The sequence below is a fragment of the Cervus elaphus genome, chromosome 22 (genome assembly GCF_910594005.1).
Source record: "Cervus elaphus chromosome 22, mCerEla1.1, whole genome shotgun sequence".
Taxonomy (NCBI): domain Eukaryota; kingdom Metazoa; phylum Chordata; class Mammalia; order Artiodactyla; family Cervidae; genus Cervus; species Cervus elaphus.
Window position 1 is genome coordinate 39,662,231 of NC_057836.1, and position 16,964 is coordinate 39,679,194.

General features: G+C 40.1%; 1 protein-coding gene across 1 annotated transcript; it reads right to left on the reverse strand.

Moving 5' to 3' along the window:
- Positions 1 to 3,971: 3,971 nt before the first annotated feature.
- Positions 3,972 to 6,266, reverse strand: LOC122680627 (calpastatin-like). The gene is given in 2 exon segments (XM_043882214.1): positions 3,972 to 5,642; positions 5,644 to 6,266. Coding segments are annotated over 2 exon segments (2,091 nt in total). The 3' UTR covers positions 3,972 to 4,174.
- Between the last annotated feature and the right edge of the window lie 10,698 nt (positions 6,267 to 16,964).

The following is a 16,964-nucleotide window of genomic DNA, read 5'->3' on the forward strand; positions in this document are numbered from 1 at the left end:
ATTAGCTCTAGTAATTTTCTGGAAGAGTCTTTAGGGTTTTCTATGTAGAGGATCATGTCATCTGCAAACAGTGAGAGTTTCACTTCTTCTTTTCCTATCTGGATTCCTTTTACTTCCTTTTCTGCTCTGATTGCTGTGGCCAAAACTTCCAACACTATGTTGAATAGTAGTGGTGAGAGTGGGCACCCTTGTCTTGTTCCTGATTTCAGGGGAAATGCTTTCAATTTTTCACCATTGAGGGTGATGCTTGCTGTGGGTTTGTCATATATAGCTTTTATTATGTTGAGGTATGTTCCTTCTATTCCTGCTTTTTGGAGAGTTTTAATCATAAATGGGTGTTGAATTTTGTCAAAGGCTTTCTCTGCATCTATTGAGATAATCATATGGTTTTTATCTTTCAATTTGTTAATGTGGTGTATTACACTGATTGATTTGCAGATATTAAAGAATCCTTGCATTCCTGGGATAAAGCCCACTTGGTCATGGTGTATGATTTTTTTAATATGTTGTTGGATTCTGTTTGCTAGAATTTTGTTAAGGATTTTTGCATCTATGTTCATCAGTGATATTGGCCTGTAGTTTTCTTTTTTTGTGGCATCTTTGTCTGGTTTTGGAATTAGGGTGATGGTGGCCTCATAGAATGAGTTTGGAAGCTTACCTTCATCTGCAATTTTCTGGAAGAGTTTGAGTAAGATAGGTGTTAGCTCTTCTCTAAATTTTTGGTAGAATTCAGCTGTGAAGCCATCTGGTCCTGGGCTTTTGTTTGCTGGAAGATTTTTGATTACAGTTTCGATTTCCTTGCTTGTGATGGGTCTGTTAAGATCTTCTATTTCTTCCTGGTTCAGTTTTGGAAAGTTATACTTTTCTAAGAATTTGTCCATTTCATCCAAGTTGTCCATTTTCTTGGCATAGAGCTGCTGGTAGTAGTCTCTTATGATCCTTTGTATTTCAGTGTTGTCTGTTGTGATCTCTCCATTTTCATTTCTAATTTTGTTAATTTGGTTCTTCTCTCTTTGTTTCTTAATGAGTCTTGCTAATGGTTTGTCAATTTTGTTTATTTTTTCAAAAAACCAGCTTTTAGCTTTGTTGACTTTTGCCATGGTCTCTTTAGTTTCTTTTGCATTTATTTCTGCCCTGATTTTTAGATTTGTTTCCTTCTGCTAACCCTGGGGTTCTTCATATCTTCCTTCTCTAGTTGCTTTAGGTGTAGAGTTAGGTTATTTATTTGGTTTTTTTTCTTGTTTCTTGATGTAAGCCTGTAATGCTATGAACCTTCCCCTTAGCACTGCTTTTACAGTGTCCCATAGGTTTTGGGTTGTTGTGTTTTCATTTTCATTCATTTCTATACATATTTTGATTTCTTTTTTGATTTCTTCTATGATTTGTTGGTTATTCAGAAGCGTGTTATTTAGCCTCCAGGTGTTTGAATTTTTAACAATTTTTTCCCTGTAATTGAGATCTAATCTTACTGCACTGTGGTCAGAAAAGATGACTGGAATGATTTCAATTTTTTTGAATTTTCCAAGACCAGATTTATGGCCCAGGATGTGATCTATTCTGGAGAAGGTTCCGTGTGCACTTGAGAAAAAGGTGAAGTTGACTGTTTTGGGGTGAAATGTCCTTTAGATATCAATTAGGTCTAGATGGTCCATTGTGTCATTTAAGGTTTGTGTTTCCTTGTTAATTTTCTGTTTAGTTGATCTATCCATAGTTGTGAGTGGGGTATTAAAGTCTCCCACTATTATTGTGTTACTATTAATTTCCTCTTTCATACTCGTTAGTGTTTGCCGTACATATTGCGGTGCTCCTATGTTGGGTGCATATATATTTATAATTGTTACATCTTCTTCTTGGATTGATCCTTTGATCATTATGTAGTGTCCTTCTTTGTCTCTTTTCACATCCTTTATTTGAAAGTCTCTTTTATCTGATATGAGTATTGCGACTCCTGCTTTCTTTTGGTTTCCGTTTGCATGAAATATTTTTTTCCAACCCTTCACTTTTAGTCTGTATGTGTCTCTTGTTTTGAGGTGGGTCTCTTGTAGACAGCATATATAGGGGTCTTGTTTTTGTATCCATTTAGCCAATCTTTGTCTTTTGGTTGGGGCATTCAACCCATTTACATTTAAGGTAATTATTGATAGGTGTGGTCCCGTTGCCATTTACTTTGTTGTTTTGGGTTCACATTTATACAGCCTTTCTGCATTTCCTGTCTAGAGAAGATCCTTTAGCATTTGTTGAAGAGCTGGTTTGGTGGTGCTGAATTCTCTCAGCTTTTGCTTGTCTGTAAAGCTTTTGAATTCTCCTTCATATCTGAATGAGATCCTTGCTGGATACAGTAATCTAGGTTGTAGGTTATTCTCTTTCATTACTTTCAGTACGTCCTGCCATTCCCTTCTGGCCTGGAGGGTTTCTATTGATCAGCTGTTATCCTTATGGGAATCCCTTTGTGTGTTACTTGTTGTTTCTCCCTTGCTACTTTTAAGATTTGTTCTTTGTGTTTGATCTTTGTTAATTTGATGAATATGTGTCTTGGGTTTTTTCGCCTTGGGTTTATCCTGTTTGGGACTCTCTGGGTTTCTTGGACTTGGGTGGCTATTTCCTTCCCCATTTTAGGGAAGTTTTCAGCTATTATCTCCTCGAGTATTTTCTCATGGTCTTTCTTTTTGTCTTCTTCTTCTGGGACTCCTATGATTCAAATGTTGGGGCGTTTCACATTGTCCCAGAGGTCCCTGAGGTTGTCCTCATTTCTTTTGATCCTTTTTTCTTTTTTCCTCTCTGCTTTCATTTATTTCCACCATTTTATCTTCTACCTCACTTATCCTATCTTCTGCCTCTGTTATTCTACTCTTGGTTCCCTCCAAAGTGTTTTTGATCTCATTTATTGCATTATTCATTTTTAATTGACTCTTTTTTATTTCTTCTAGGTCTTTATTAAACATTTCTAGCATCTTTTCAATCTTTGTCTCCAGGCTATTTATCTGTAACTCCATTTTGTTTTCAAGATTTTGGATCATTTTTATTATCATTATTCTAAATTCTTTTTCAGGTAGATTCCCTCTCTCCTCCTCTTTTGTTTGACTTGGTGGGCATTTTTCATGTTCCTTTACCTGTTGGGTATTTCTTTGCCTTTTCATCTTGTTTAGATTACTGTGTCTGGAGTGGGCTTTCTGTATTCTGGAGGTCTGTGGTTCCTTTTTATTGTGGAGGATTTACCCAGTGGGTGGGGTTAGACGATTGGCTTGTCAAGGTTTCCTGGTTAGGGAAGCTTGCGTCAGTGTTCTGGTGCATGGAACTTGATTTCTTCTCTTTGGAGAGCAATGGAGTGCCCAGTAATGAGTTTTGAGATGGGTCTATGTGTTAGGTGTGACCTTGGGCAGCCTGTATGTTGACGTTCAAGGCTATGTTCCTGCGTTGCTGGAGAATTTGTGTGGTATGTCTTGCTCTAAAACTTATTGGCTCTTGGGTGGTGGTTGGTTTCAGTGTAGGTATGGAGGCTTTTGGATGGTCACTTACTACTTAAAATTCCATGTAGTCAGGAGTTTTCTGGTGTTCTCAGGTTTTGGGCTTAAGTCTCCTGCCTCTGGATTTCAGTTTTATTCTTCCTGTAGTCTCAGGACTTCTCCAACTATACAGCACTGATAATAAAACTTCTAGGTTAATGGCGAAAAGATTCTCCCCTATTAGGGACACCCAGAGAGTTTCACAGAGTTACATGAAGAAGAGGAGAGGGAGGAGGGAGATAGAGATGAGCAGGAGGAGAAAAGGGGGGACTCAAGAGGAGAGAGACAGATCTACGCAGCTGTCTGTTCCCAGAGTGTTCTCCATAGCCCAGACACCTACAAAGATTCACAGAATTGGATTGGGAAGAGAAGGGGAAAGGAGGAAATAGAGGTGTTCTGAGGTAGAAAACAGAGAGTCAAGATTGGGAGAGAATAATCTTCGGTTTAAAAATAGGGCTTCTCTTCTTTTTTTTTTTTTTTTTTAACCAGACAAATTCAGTTTCTTTTCAGGAAAAGAATAACAGACAATGTTTAGGATGTCAAAAGAATCAACAAATACCACTGTCTAGAAGCCACCCAGAAATTGTTTCTGTTGTCAAAGCCTCTTGTTCTTCAGAAGTCACCATCTACCCGCTGAAGATTTTATATGCAGATACCAAATAGTGTGAACTTTAACTTGTACTTTTTCCATCAGCTTTTGGCTTGGAAGTTTCCTCCTTTGCTTGTGTGGAATCCTTGGCTTTCCCACCGTTCCTGGGGGCTTTGGCACTGGCAGCAGGCTTCTTGTCTTTGTCCTCTGATGCTTTGGGTTTCTTTGATGCCTTTGGCTTCCCTGGTGTGCCCTCCTTGTCATCATCCAAAAGATGCTGGTATGCAAGTGGGATGGTGTCATCTCTTTCTCCCAGCTTGTCTCTGTGTTCAGCTTTGGCTTTTTCCTTGACTTTATCTTCTACGGGTTTATTCTCATCTGGATCAGGCTGTCTTTGCCCGAGACTGTCAGAAAGTTGATCCAGGGCATCGTCAAGTTCTTTGTTGTCACGCTGCGTGGTGTCGGGGGGTGGACTGGCCGCCTGGGTAGTTGGAGCTGGGGTTTGGGAAACCACCTCAGAGACGACAGCTGAAAGTTTAGCATCTTCAAACTGAGGTGATGACGTGTCTGAGGGGACAGTGAAGTCCTCGGACAGAGCATCCAGGAGGAAGTCGTCACTCACGGGTGGGAGCGGTTCCTTGACCTCTTTTGGCAGCAGTGGTTTTCCGTCTTTATCCTTGGCTTCTTCTAATCTGTAATCAGGAGGAATTGTTTCTTCTTTTTCACCAAGTTTTTCACGATCCTCTTCTTTGGCTTTCTCCTTGACTTTATCCTCCACAGGCTTTCCGTCTTCTGGATCTGCTTCCTTTTTGCCCAGGCTTCCAGCCAAGGCTTCAACAGCATCATCTGGCACCATGCCCTTCGCTGGAGCTGCCGCGGGCGGAGCCGACTGCACGGAACACATGGAAGTCCGAGGCACGTCCTCTGCCACAGGCACGGGGGCGGTGGCCGGAGACGCCTCTGTTTTTTCAGTTGGCTTAGATTGTTTTTCTTTACACTTAGACCGGTCAAAATCTTCTGAAAGTTCATCAATGAGTTCTGATTCACTCACGGGCTTGGGTTTTTCTTCAGCTTCTGGCAAGAGTGGTTTTCCATCTTTATCCGTGGCTGGTTTTAATCTATAGTCCGACGGGACTGTTTCCTCATCTTCACCACATTTCTTTACTTTCTCTTCTTTGGCTTTTGCCTCATCGACCTCCTTAATAGAGCTGGGGTCGAGCTCCGGCTCCGGCTTCCGGGTGCCCAGGGAGGCTGACAGGGCCTCCAGGGTCTGCTCAGTCATGGCGTCCTCTTCCACTTTCCTTTTTTTCTCTTGGGGTGGAGCAGCACTTCTGATTACCCCCGCTGACTGAGCCTTTAAAGCCTCTTCTGTAGATTTCTCTTTCTTAGTTTTCTTTCCATCAGCTGCAGGGGAACTGCAGGTGAAGTCTGATGACAAGGCATCGATGGCATCATTGGGCCCCAGGGGTTTCGAGGAGTCTAGAGGAGGGGCTGCGATCCCGTCTTTTTTATTCAAAAGTTCCCTATATTTTGGAGGCTGTGTGACTTCTTTTACCCAGTTCTTCTATGTAGGTAGAACTCATCAGATCCGAAACTTCCGGTCCAGTATATGCTGGCTTATCTTCTTTCGTCTCTTCAGGTTCTCCTAAAGTGTCTACTAAGTCATCCAGAGCAGTATCCATGTCTGACTTTCCAGATGGTTTACTCGGTTTGGATTCAGCTGGTACGGCTGATATTAATGATTTATTTTCTTTATTCTTGTCAGCTGGTTCGGCAGACGCTGCGGCCACACCAGCAGGAACGGTGCTCTTGCCACCACCGGAAATCTTGTCCTGGGACTTGGTCTTTGGTTTTGTTGATTTCTCTGATGGTGGCTGCTCGCTTGGTTTGGAAACGGCTTTTTCCTTAGGAGCATGCTTGCTCCCGGTATCTGAGGAGTGCTTGGGTGGGCTTTTTGGCTCTGTGTGTTCCTTTGGCTTTACTTCTTGGGCTTTTTTCTCGTGAACCGCAGATGGCTTAGATGATTGCGGCTTCTTCTCAGGCTCTGTTTTTACAGGCTTGGCTTCTGTGGGATTCATACTGGAAGACTTGCTGGCGGAGGCAGAGGAAGCAGCCACTCTGCGTCCGGCTTCGGAGCCCCGGAGACTTCAGCCGGGCTTGGGGGACGTTTGCATTCCCGGTGGCGCTCGGCCCCCGCGGTTTCAGTTTGCAGCCACAGCAGAGTGCGCGGAGAGGGACCGGGCTTCTCTTCTTCTTTTTTTTTTTTTTTTGTAAGGTTATAGTGTATTGAAAATGAAAATTAAGGAGTAGTAGAGGAGTACTAGAGGACTTTAAGAAATAAGAGAAAAAGAAAAATAGAAAATAGAAGAGAAAAAGGAAAGAGAAAAAAAAGGAAGAAAAGAAAAAGAAAAGAAAAAGGAAAAAAAAAGAAAGAAAAAAAAATTTTTTTCCCTAATTAAAAAAATCGTAAAAATCTATGAAAATGAAAGTTAAGGAGTAATGGGGGAGTAATAGGGAATTTTAAAGGAAAATAAAAGAGAAAAAATAAAAAAGAAAAAAGAAAAAAAGAAAAAAAAAATTTTTTTTTTTCTTACTTAAAAAAAAAAAAAAGTAAAAATATATCTAGGAATTTCTCTGGAGGTGTTGCGGTCAGTGTGGGTTCGGCTCAGTTTCAGATAGCTCCTCGTTCCAGCTTACACTTCTCGATATTTACAGGCCCCTTCCGGTGTAGTCGGTGTTTTCTACAGGGATTTTAATCTGTTGCACCAGTCCCTTCTGAAGCGGTTCCCTTTGTTTATTTGGCTTCTGTTTGCCGGTCTCTTCAGAGCCTCATTTCCGCCCTGACACAGGTGGGCGTAGGTGGACTCTTATTCAGGTAGCTAGTTCCGTCGCTCTGCGGGGAGGGGCTGGCGCTGCAGGAAGAGGAGCTGGCGCTGTGGGGACGGGCTGGCGCTGCGGGGAGGGGCTGGTGCTGCTTTCTCCGTCTGCGCTGCTCAGGCTCCCAGCCGCTCCATATGGAGCGCACCCCGCGCTGCGGACGGTTCCAGCCCTCGGGTGTTCCACAAAAGCCCAGAAGGAAAAGCTGCGCCTGCTCTCTGTGCCTTCCCCGTCAGAGCGGTCCAGGCAGCGAGGGGCTTGGTGGGCGCACTCTCCCCAGGTGTGGCGTGCCCACTCCCCTCCGCGGACCCAGTCTCAGTTTCCGCCGGCGCCAGTCGGGTGCGTGCGCCTTCTGCCCTCCGCGTCCCCAGCCCCAGTCCCCGCCCTTGCCGGTCGGGTGCCTGCGCCCTGTGTCTCACCGCGACCTTCCCCTCCCCCCTGCCTCCTGCCGCCGGCGGGGCCGGGCCGTCCTCAGCCTGTGAGCTCTTCTTTGGACTTTCTCCGTCCCTGTGTTCTGCGAATGGCTTGCAGTGTGTTCCGGCCGGTTAATTTTCTCTCTCTCTTTTGGTCTCCCACAGTTCAAGTTGGCAACTCACAGAAGCTCCCTCCGATTGTCCTCAGGGCACTCAGGCCCGGACCCTACCCCAAGCAGTGCCGCGCAAGACTCCCCTCCTGGGACGGATCTCCGTCCTTAGCTCTTTTGTCTCACTTTTTATCTTTTATATTTTGTCCTACCTTCTTTGGAAGACAATGGGCTGCTTTTCTGGGCACCTGATGACCTCAGCTAGCGATCAGAAGTTGTTTTGTGAAGTTTGCTCTGCGTTCAGTTATTCCTTTGATGAATTTGTGGGAGAGAAAGTGGTCTCCCCGTCCTACTCCTCTGCCATCTTAGTTCTATCCCTGAACCTATAGTTTTTTGATGGCCAATAGTTTATCAGATTCATTTAGCCTTTCAAAAAAAAACAGCTCTTGGCTTCATTTGATCTTTTCCATTGTTTTTGTTTGTTCACTTGTTTCTATTTTATTTTTGCTCTGATCTTTATTATTTCCTTCCTTCTGATTTTGGGCTTTGTTCTTCATTGTCTACTTCCTTTATATGCTAGGTTAGGTTGTTTGAGATTTTTCTTATTTCTTGAGGAAGGCCTGTATCAGTATAAACTACTGTTTTATAACTGCCTTTACTGTGTCTCATGGACTTGGGAAAGTTGTGTTTTTATTTTCATTTGTCTCAAGATATTTTCAGATTTCCTCTTTTATTTCTTCTTTTACCCATTGGGTTTTTCAGTAGTGTCTTCTTTAGTGTCCATGTATTCATGTTTTGTCCATTTTTCTTCCTGTAATTAATTTTTAGTTTGATATCATTATGGTCAGAACAAATGCTTGATATAATTTCTATCCTCTGAAATTTCTTGTGACTTGTTTTATGGTGATGTGATCTATCCTGGAGAGTGTTCCATGTATGCTTGAAAAGAATGTGTATTCTTCTGTTTTCAATGGAATGTTATAGGTATCTATTAAGTCCAATTGGTCTAATATGTGACTTTTCAAAGATCACTGTTTCCTTATTGATTGACCATTTTTGGCCTGGATGATTTGTCCAATAATGTAAGTGGGGTGTTAAAGTCCCCTACAATTAATTGTATTATTGTCAGTTTCTCCCTTTAGTCTGTTAAATATTTACAATATATATAGGTGCTTCTATGTTAGATATATACATTTATGTTAACCAACCTTATAGCCTCTTCTCAAGTTGATCCCTTTATAATTATGTAATGCCTTTCTTTGTCTTTTGTTATAGATTTGTTTTAAAATCTACTTTGTCTGATATGATTATTGCTACCTCCACATTTTTTGTCATCTCCATTTTCATGAAATATCTTTTTCCATCCCCTCACTTTCTATCTGTGTGTGTCTTTATCTCCAAAGTGAATCCCTTATAAACATCATATATATCTATAGGTGGGTCTTATTTTTTTGTTTTTTAATTTATTTTTAATTGAAGGATATTTGCTTTATAGTAGTGTGTTGGTTTCTGCCAAATATTAACATGAATCAGCCATAGGTATACCTATGTCCCCTCCCACCTTCCTCTGCATGCCACCCCTCTAGCTTGTTGGAGATCCCATGGGTCTTGTTTTGTAATCCAATCAGTCACCCAATGTCTTTTGATTAGAGCATTTAGCAAATTGACATTTAAAGTGATTATAGATAGATATGAACTTCTTGCCATTTTGTTACTTGTTTTCTTGTTGTTTTTTATGTCATTATTTTCCATCTCCATATTTAGTCCTTAACTGTTTATTGCAATTATAACTGATTTTTACAATTTTAGACTTTTAATCATCAGACTATCTTATTTAAGTGGCTGATCCACACCACTTACTAAATGTTTGCCATTACTAATGGAATTTTTTTCCTTTCCTATAAATTCTTACTTCTTGTTGTATCCTATTCTTTTTCATTTAAAGAAGATCCTTTACTACTTCTTTTAAGATTTGTTTAGTGGTGATAAATTATTTTAGTTTTTGCCTGTCTGAGAATCTCTTTTTCTGTCCTTGAATTCTGAATGATAATATTGAGGGTTAAGATATTCTAGGTCATAGGCTTTTTACCCTTTCAACACTTGAAATACATCATGCTACTCTCTTCTGGCCTGCAAATCTCCTGCAGAAAAATCATCTGATACCCTTTGGGGGTTACCTTGTATGTGACTCTTTGTTTTTCTCTTGCTGTCCATAGAATTCTTTCCTTATCTTTAATTTTGCCATTTTAATTATGACATGTCTTCATGTGGGTCTCCTTGGATTTATCTTATTTGGGATTCTTTGTTCTTCCTGTACCTGGAAATCTGCTTCTTCCTTCAGCTTTGTGAATTTTTCAGCCATAGTTTCATCAAATACATGTTTTTACTCTTTTCTCTCTCTCTTTTCCATCTGGGGCCCCTATAATGCAAATGTTAGAATACTGGATGTTCCAAATGTCCCTTAAACTGTCCTCATTTTTTGTTTTTCTTTTTGTTATTCTGATTGGGTGATTTCCATTATCCTATCTTTTCAATCACACGTGTTCTTCTGTATCACCTATTCTGCTGTTAACTCCTTCTAGTGTGTTTTTTATTTCAGGTATTGTATTCTTCAGCTCTGGCTGATACTTTTTATATTCTCTAGCTCCTTATTAAATTCTCATTGTGTTTATTTATTCTTTCCCTAAGTTCAATTACTATTCTTACTACTAATGCTTTGAACTCTTTATATGGTAAATTATTTATCTCTGTTTCATTAGGTGTTTTTGCAGGATTTTTTTTTTTTACTTGTTCTTTCATTTGAAACATATTTCTCATTTTTAATTTCTCTGTCTCTATGAAATTAGGTGGAACAGTTTCCTGTCCCAGGCTTGAAAGAGTGTCCTTCTGTAGGAGAGTTCCTATTCAGTCTGCATGTGCCCAATGCCTTTGGTGGGCAAGCTGACTGGATCTGATATGAGCAAAGGTCCCATCTTGCCCCAGGTGTACTAGCAGCTATCACCTTGGTGAGAAGAGGGGTTGGAGATAGAGAGGTTAGAGCCAGAGCTAGGTGTGAATTGGGGCTTCTCCTATCCTCAGGGCCATCACTACCCTATCAGGAAAAGGTTGGTTCCCAAGGTTCTGGAGCAGAAACCCTGAGATCTGGTCTGAGCTGGTTCTAGTCCCTCTAAGTATATGCTCTTCCCACTCTTGGCAATGACACTCTCACCCCAGAGGGGAGCAGTGCTGGAGCAAGAGGGGCCAGAATGGGGGTTCAATGTGGGCTGGAATGTACACTGGGATGGTTCTGACATGTCAAATAGGGTTCCAGACCACTCTGGATTTGCTGCTGCCAAGGCTTCCCTGGTGACTCAGATGGTAAAGACTCTGCCTACAATGTAGGAAACCCAGGTTCAATCCCTGGGTTGGGAAAATCCCCTAAAGAAGGAAGTGGCAATCCACTCCAGTATTCTTGCCTGGAAAATCTCATGGACAGAGGAGCCTGGCAGGCTACAGCACATGGAGTCTCAAAGAGCTGGACACAACTGAGTCACTAACACTTTTGTTCACCTTCATGAGTGCCAGCAGCGTCCACCCTGACCCAGTTCAGGTACAGTGCTAAGCCTAAGCCTGCTCTTTCCTCCTCAAGTGTTCACACTCCTTGGCAATGGCAGCCTTCTTCTGAGTGGGGAGCTGCTCAGGAACTAGAGTGACCTGGCATGTGTGGGACAGTTGTAAAAAACTGGCTCGTAGTTTCCTGGGAGTAAGCAAGTACATGTGTGATCTTCAGAAGTATCGTCTCAGTTTCTTATAGCCCTCCTATAAATCCTACTGGTTTTCAGACAAGCTAAGGGGATTCTTCTCAGTTTCACACCCCATGCTGCAGTACTTATTATATGGCTCAAACCCCACTCCCCAGGGATGCTCTCTGAGCCCATGTAACCCCCTCCTCTTCTGAGTCCCCTCCTAGGGGTGTGGAACCCAACATTATCACTTCTCCTCCCTACTGTACACTGTCTGGATCTTTTTTGTCAGCCTTTATTGCAGAAGAGTCTCTCTGCCAGTCACCAATTTCTTTTCAGTGAGAATTCCACATATAGGTGCATTTTTGATGGATTTGTGGTTGGTGAGCTCAGCATCCCCCTACTCTGCCATCTTGATCTCCAACCCTTGGCAAAACCTATTTTGACAGGCATAAACTATCTATTTCTAAGCAGTAAATGTGATTTTACACTGTCTTATGGCTCTTGAGCTCATATATACCTGTGACAAATCTGTCTTCAAGAATCGTGGACTTGCTTTTATAAAGTATTTCTTTTCACTTTGTACTATATTCCCACTGAGGAACTCAATGAAATGATGGACTAAAAAATAAGTACAAGCTAATTTGATGTTTTTCTCTACTTGAAGTAATAGCTGGTGGCCAGGGATTTTTTTTGTAAGTCAGTAAAATTGTCTTTATCTTCCTAAATAATATACCATGTAACTGCTTGGAAACTTTCTTTTGTGATCACAACCGCCTTTATCGAACATCCAAGATGACCAGGATTTTTAAAATTATTAAACATCCCTATCATTAGAAATATGAATAAGACCCACAGTCTTTTGTTGCAGAAAATTGATATCCCAGGGTTTTTTTAAGCATTGAACATCATTTGAGGTGCCTATGATAATTCTGACTCATTATTCTTGTCCTAAATTTATATTTTACTTTGTCCTTGTGCTGCCTTTTCATTCATAGTATTTATGATGCAGGATTATGAATGTTCTGAGAGGACCTTGAGAAAGTTAGTATCTCATTCTTCAAGTTATAATGACAGACTTTGTGATCTAGACATTGTTTTCTAAATTATTTTATAAGAAGTCAAGTTATTTTGTGGGGACAAAAAGTGACTGATTTATAAGTTAGAGATATTCTGGTCCTACAACCCTCTTTTGATGACGTACTAAAGTGGAATTATTCAGCTCCCTTTACCAATCACAACACCATAGGCAGCCCATTCTCAGGAAACTAGAATGGGTCCCAGACATCTTAGGGAGGACAAACACTTCCCCAGGGGCACATGCGCCTGACATTTTTAGAAAATCAGTTCCCACAGCATTAACTTCCATCTGCACACTCTCCTAAAACTGACCTGTCTGAGAATGTGCCTGTGGCCATGGCACCATGATGGTTCTCTTATCCCTCTTCCCTGCTGACAGCAAATTTTTCTTCTTTATGTATATATATCATCATCCTTACTCAACCAATTAGTAATCCCTTACCTTTGACTCTGGTATAAAAACCTGAGACAAGCAAAAGGATAATTTGAAGTATTGGGGTAAAAAAAAAAAAAAACCTTCCTTAATCAAGACCCCATAAAACAAAAGTAAACCTCATTTCTTTCTCCCAGTCTCTTTCTCAAAAGGATAAAAATGACATTAGAAATAGGGTATTTGGGCCGGTATTGGGATGTTTTAAATTCAGAAGGGAGACAGTTCTCCTGGGAATGTGTATCATTGGTTTATTCAATTTAAAAACACAAAACAGGACTTTGTGACAGAAAGCACATTAGTTTGCAATTGGTTTGATAGCGGAGACTGCCTTTTTCAGCTAAGCTGGTAGATGTCTTTCATAAATTGAATGAGTTAAATCTTCAAATTTTGATGAAAATATTTAAATCATAATACTTGTATAATATACAAAAAAATAAATATATTAACAGGACTTGTTTAAAATATTTCATATTTTTAAAGTATTAATTTGGCAGAGGTGTTTCCATTTTACAATCCATTCTAAATTTGTTGGATTAATCAAGGTGTCTCCAGGTGAAGAAGTAACAGACCTTAGTAAAAACTCCTTTAATAAAGATAAAACCTTATGGAGTACTTTCCAGAAACTGGGCAAATGAAAGACTCTCATGACAGAGTTACAAATCACTTTATGTCAGATGGGTTCCAGTAATTTGCTTCCTACAAAGGAATTGAATTGTCAGCTGCCACCACATTAAAAAACTGCTTCTGATGATAAATCACTGTGTGAATTTTGGCATTCTGAAAGGCGTTCAAAAGAATGAAGTAATTGCTGGAATACAAGTTCCCCTATTCTCATACACATGAGCAGCTGGTAAAGAAATATTTAGTAATATTGTTGGTTGTGCCTACTGTTTTGTTCTAGCAGTAGGTAACATTCACCCACAGATACAAGAGAAACATCCCCCAAAGTGCATTTTTACACTTAATAAAATTGTATTATAAAAATGTCTTTATCAGTTTAGTTCATTCACTCAGTCATGTCCGACTCTTTGAGACCCCATTGACTGCAGCATACTAGGCTTCCCTGTCCTTCACCTACTCCCAGAGCTTACTCAAACTCATGTCCATCGAGTCAGTGATGCCATCCAACCATCTCATCTTCTGTCGTCCCCTTCTCCTCCCACCTTCAATCTTTCCCAGCATCAGGGTCTTTTCAAATGAGTCAGTTCTTCACATCGGATGGCCAAATTATGGAGTTTCAGCTTCAGCATCAGTTCTTCCAATGAATATTCAGGGTTGATTTCCTTTAGGATTGACTGGTTTGAATTCCTTGTTATCCAAGGGACTCTCAAGAGTCTTCTCCAACACCACAGTTCAAAAGCATCAGTTCTTCAGCGCTCAGTTTTCTTTATGGTCCAACTCTCACATGCCTACATGACTACTGGGAAAACCATAGCTTTGATGAGACCTTCATTGGTAAAGTAATGTCTCTGCTTTTTAATATGCTGTCTAGGTTGGTCATAGCTTTTCTGGCAAGGAGCAAGCATGTTTTAATTTCATGGCTGCAGTCACCATGTGTACTGATTTTAAAGCCCAAAAAAATTAAGTCTATCACTGTTTCCATTGTTTCCCCATCTATTTGCCATGAAGTGATGGGACCCAAAGCCATGATCTTAGTTTTCTGAGTGTTGAGTTTTAAGCCAACTTTTTCACTCTCCTCTTTCACTTTCATCAAGAGGCTCTTTTTCTTTGCTTTCTGCTGTAAGAGTGGTGTCATCTGCATATCTGAGGTTATTGATACTTCTCCCAGCAATCTTGATTCCAGCTTGTGCTTCATCCAGCCAGGCATTTCGCATGATGTCTTCTGAATATAAGTTAAATAAACATGGTGACAATATACAGCCTGGGTGTACTCCTTTCCCGATTTGGAACCAGTCTCTTGTTCCATGTCTGGTTCTAACTGTGGCTTCTTGACCCACATACAGATTTCTCAGTAGGCAGGTAAGGTGGTCTGGTATTCCCATCTCTTGAAGAATTTTCCACAGTTTGTCATGATCCACACAGTCAAAGGTTCTGGCGTAGTCAATAAAGCAAAAGTGGATTTTTTTTTTGGAACTCTTTTGCTTTTTCGATGTTTCCATTTTACAATCCATTCTAAATTTGTTGGATTAATCAAGGTGTCTCCAGGTGAAGAAGTAACAGACCTCAGTAAAAACTCCTTTAATAAAGATAAAACCTTATGGGGTACTTTCCAGAAACTGGGCAAATGAAAGACTCTCATGACAGAGTTACAAATCACTTTATGTCAGATGGGTTCCAGTAATTTGCTTCCTACAAAGGAATTGAATTGTCAGCTGCCACCACATTAAAAAACTGCTTCTGATGATAAATCACTGTGTGAATTTTGGCATTCTGAAAGGAGTTCAAAGAATGGAGTAATTGCTAGAACACAAGTTCCCCTATTCTCATACACATGAGCAGCTGGTAAAGAAAAAATTAGGAATGTTGTTGGTTGTGCCCACTGTTTTGTTCTAGCAGTAGGTAACATTCACCCACAGATACAAGAGAATCATCCCCCAAAGTGCATTTTTACACTTAATAAAGTTGTATTATAAAAATGTATTATGTGTGTACATGTATGTGTGTGTGTGGAATGATCAGATCTGTATCAACAACAACAGTAATGACAACTTAATCTAAATTAAAATTTTTTAACACTTAGAGCCTTACAGCTATAGGAAATAGAATTTTTAATTTACATGCATATTTATGATGTTGAGAGATGAAGCAATTAATAAGAGATATTCCAGGATAAATATATATATTAAAGCAAGCTAAAATGCTGTGAGATAAATAGAACAGAAATATTTCTTTAAAGAGAAAAGAAAGGATATAAAATATCCCAACTGTTAACAAAAAGCTTGTTCATGTTTGTGCAAATAGAAGATGATGGGGTTTCATATCACTATGGCATTTTGAGTCCACTGGGTACATTTAACACAGTGACATTAAAGGTTTATTTTTAAATGTCAGATATACCATAAACTGAAATCCTTTTATTTAAAATTATCATGTAAATTTAAATATTAACCTAAAAGATGAGAGAAGATGCATAGATTCTTAAAATAAAATAAAAAAAAAATTTGAGGCAGAAAGGTAAAATGCTTCTGCTGTAAACTAGTATTTCTGATGGAGTGTCATTGGCAGCATGTCACCTTGCTTTAAATGTCAGCATTATACTTCTGACAAGAGATAGTTTTAGTTGCAAATCCATGTTTAGAGTACCTTGGAGTCAATTATTAGAAGAAAGAACAAATGAGCAGAGCAGGTAACCATCTGAATTCAATACCTACAGAGATGGGATGAGTGAAACTACAGATCACATTGAGCAGCAGGATCACAAGCTGGTGGAGTTTAGGTCAATTTCCAAGGAAAAAGGAAAACCCTATTAATAAAATAATCTTAATTTTTTTCATCACACTTTAGTACTAAATGAGAAAAATCCATGGGAATTAGATGAAAGGGGCAATGGAGACAGGGAGCAGATACTCATTTAGGGAAGGGTGTTAGAGAAGATGGGAGAGGTCTCAGAAGAAGTCCAGAAAATTGTTTCATGAGACAAATTACACTGGAAAATTAAACCCAAGAGGCTCATTTGAAAAAAATATACCTCAGTTCATGTTACAAGGAGAAGAGAGAAAACGGAAAAGAGATGCACTTTGCACAGAACATAAGGATAAATTATATTTTAAAAATGAATTATTAACCAGAGTATTTCAATAGCCAGTTACATAACAAACTGCCAACCACAGCACTAGTTTCTGCAAAAACCCCTTGGTCAATAAAGAGTTATTTAGAAAGGTAGTATGCTGATGACATGCTATCCTTTGTGAGAATGTTTTTGTTCAGTTGCTCAGTCATGTCCAACTCTTTGTGACCCCATGGACTGCAGAACACCAGGCTTTCCTGTCCTTCATCATCTCACAGAGTTTGCTCAAACTCATGTCTATTGAGTCGGTGATGCCATCCAACCATTTCATCCTCTGTCGTGACCTTCTCCTCCTGCCTTCAATCTTTCCCAACATCAGGGTCTTTTCCGATGAGTCAACTCTTTGCATCAGGTGGCCAAAGTATTGCAGCTTAAGCTTCAGTACCAATCTTTCCAATGAATATTCAGGGTTGATTTCCTTTAGGATTGACTGGTTGGATCTCCTTGCAGTCCAAGGGACTCTCGAGAGTCTTCTCCAGCACCATAGTT